Source organism: Venturia canescens, chromosome 7, assembly GCF_019457755.1.
Source record: "Venturia canescens isolate UGA chromosome 7, ASM1945775v1, whole genome shotgun sequence".
Lineage (NCBI taxonomy): Eukaryota > Metazoa > Arthropoda > Insecta > Hymenoptera > Ichneumonidae > Venturia > Venturia canescens.
Genome location: NC_057427.1, coordinates 16,736,817 through 16,738,966, shown reverse-complemented (window position 1 = coordinate 16,738,966; position 2,150 = coordinate 16,736,817). Strand labels below are relative to the sequence as shown.

General features: G+C 39.3%; 1 protein-coding gene across 1 annotated transcript; it reads right to left on the bottom strand.

Moving 5' to 3' along the window:
- Positions 1 to 108: 108 nt before the first annotated feature.
- Positions 109 to 1,728, bottom strand: LOC122413210 (piggyBac transposable element-derived protein 4-like). Its single transcript, XM_043423390.1, has 3 exons — positions 1,440 to 1,728; positions 691 to 1,292; positions 109 to 600 (listed from the first exon to the last, which is right to left on the bottom strand). Exons 1-3 carry the CDS (start codon positions 1,726 to 1,728, stop codon positions 109 to 111), a joined length of 1,383 nt encoding a protein of 460 aa, XP_043279325.1.
- Between the last annotated feature and the right edge of the window lie 422 nt (positions 1,729 to 2,150).

The following is a 2,150-nucleotide window of genomic DNA, read 5'->3' as shown; positions in this document are numbered from 1 at the left end:
GTTGAATGATTTCATCCAAAGATTCACATGCCGACATAATCTCGTGGTCGTTCCCACGGTTTATGACACTGCATTTGTGTAAAATGCGAGCATTTACCATGGGTTGATCTAGCATCCCGAAAAAAAACGGAGTGGCCATCTCCGCATCCCTCTTGCTGTCGTATACGAATGACATAATTGGTCGAAAGTATCTGTTCCACCTTTAGTTATATTATAATGCAGCACGATATCAGGCTTCCCATCAGTTATGTTAGTTGTTCGTAAATGTGAGGACGCCAGCAAGACGACCTTATATTTTTTCGGAGAAAAAGATAGTAGCGTCAAATCCGATGTGAACGCAAACTTTGCGGACGGTGGTTTTTTGTCGGCAACTAAAAATTCAACTGGGACTTCTCTTTTATTTTTTCGAATGGTACCGGTGATTTCCATACTGTACGGTGGTTCCAACATATTTGTCAACAGTGGTATGGATGTGAACCAATTATCGCACGTGACTGATCGTCTCGTTTGATGAATTGGTTTTGTGACTTCTCGAAAAAAATCCTCGGTTATTTTAGTCGGACCGTTTCCAATCTTCCCAAGGTAAGGAATCCCATAGATCTGTCGAATCAAACATTTTATTGTTACTATTATCGGATAATACAAATAAATTCGCTATAACTTGATAATTCAAAAAGAATAAAAACTCACCAGATATGAGGTTCGGGCATCATTTAGCGTGATTATTTTCATCCCATATCTGTCTGGTTTGGATTTTATAAACATTCGGAATCGACATTTTCCCCGGAAGCTCAGTAATTGTTCGTCGACAGTGCAATATTTACTCGGCTTGTAGTAACGACTACAATTGCCAATAAATAAGTCCCAAAGTTTGCGTATCGGAGCTAATCTATCCATCGGTTCTCGAGATGATTTGACATCGAAATGCAGACATTTTGCGATGAAAGTGAATCGTGCTCTAGACATAACGCAGCGAAAGAACGTTGTACCGTTTATCTTGTTCCATAAATGCTCAGTGGCTACATTATTAGATTTCCACTGCCCGGAATAATACAGAAGCTCAATGAATGCCGAAATTTCAGTTACATCTGTGTGGTGATGATATGTTTGTAACTGTTGACTGTTGGAAATCATCGTGAGGCAAACTTCTTCAATTTTGGCATTCGTACAGTCTACGATTATTTTGAACATTTCATCGTTGAAAAGAAGTTTCCAGAACTCTTCAATTTTATGTTTATGGGAAGCTTCACGCTGAGGCGCAGGTATGATAACCTCAGCAGCAGCATTTCGATCTGATAAATGTTAATAATTCAATATTTACAATCTCTGACGCTTCTCTCTCTCTCTCTCTCTCTCTCTCTCTCTCTTATAAAAGTCTAACAGCGAACTAGACAATTTACTGAAGATACCTAAATACTTTGGAAAGATATTTTTCATACGTGAATGCCGAGATCCCCATTTTGTATGCCACTTGAATCCATTTTTCCCCCTCAAAATGGCCGTTGGTCGACCTCGAGCACGTGATTGTAGAATGCACCCATTGTTTGTCGAATTTTCTTGTTCGTCGTCATCGATTTCGGAGTTTGTCGATTCCTCATAGTCACTGTTATGTGATTCCTCCGATTGAATATCTTCCTCGGACTCCGAGGAATTATCACCAAAGTTTTCTATTTCCTCACAACGATCGGCGTATGAGGGACCGTGGTTTTGCCGAAGATTATACACCATCTGCACACATATTTCGGAGTAATAAAATCGAAGCAGAAAAAATCGGAGGAAATAAATTAGAATAAAAAAAAAATCCGAGGAAAAAACCAGAATAAAAAAAAATCGGAGCGAAAAATAAGTTGAAACAAGAAAATTTCAAGTATTTTTATGATTGTACTTACCTCATATACAATCGATCCTAGTCGAAAATCGAAAAAAAAATCGCACTTTTCACGAAAAAACTTACCCGAAATACACACAAGGGGTCCAGTGGCCCCCGGCAAAAAAACTTTGTTGAATATTCCACTGCCAAATACAACCTAATGCTTTGGGTCTTATTTCTTTGTTTCAAACTTGAAGGTGACCGTTTGGCCTATAACTGAGAGTGGGGGGAACTCAGACTGTAGAGTCTAACTGTTTCATGCGCGGCTCGGAAGTTGGCG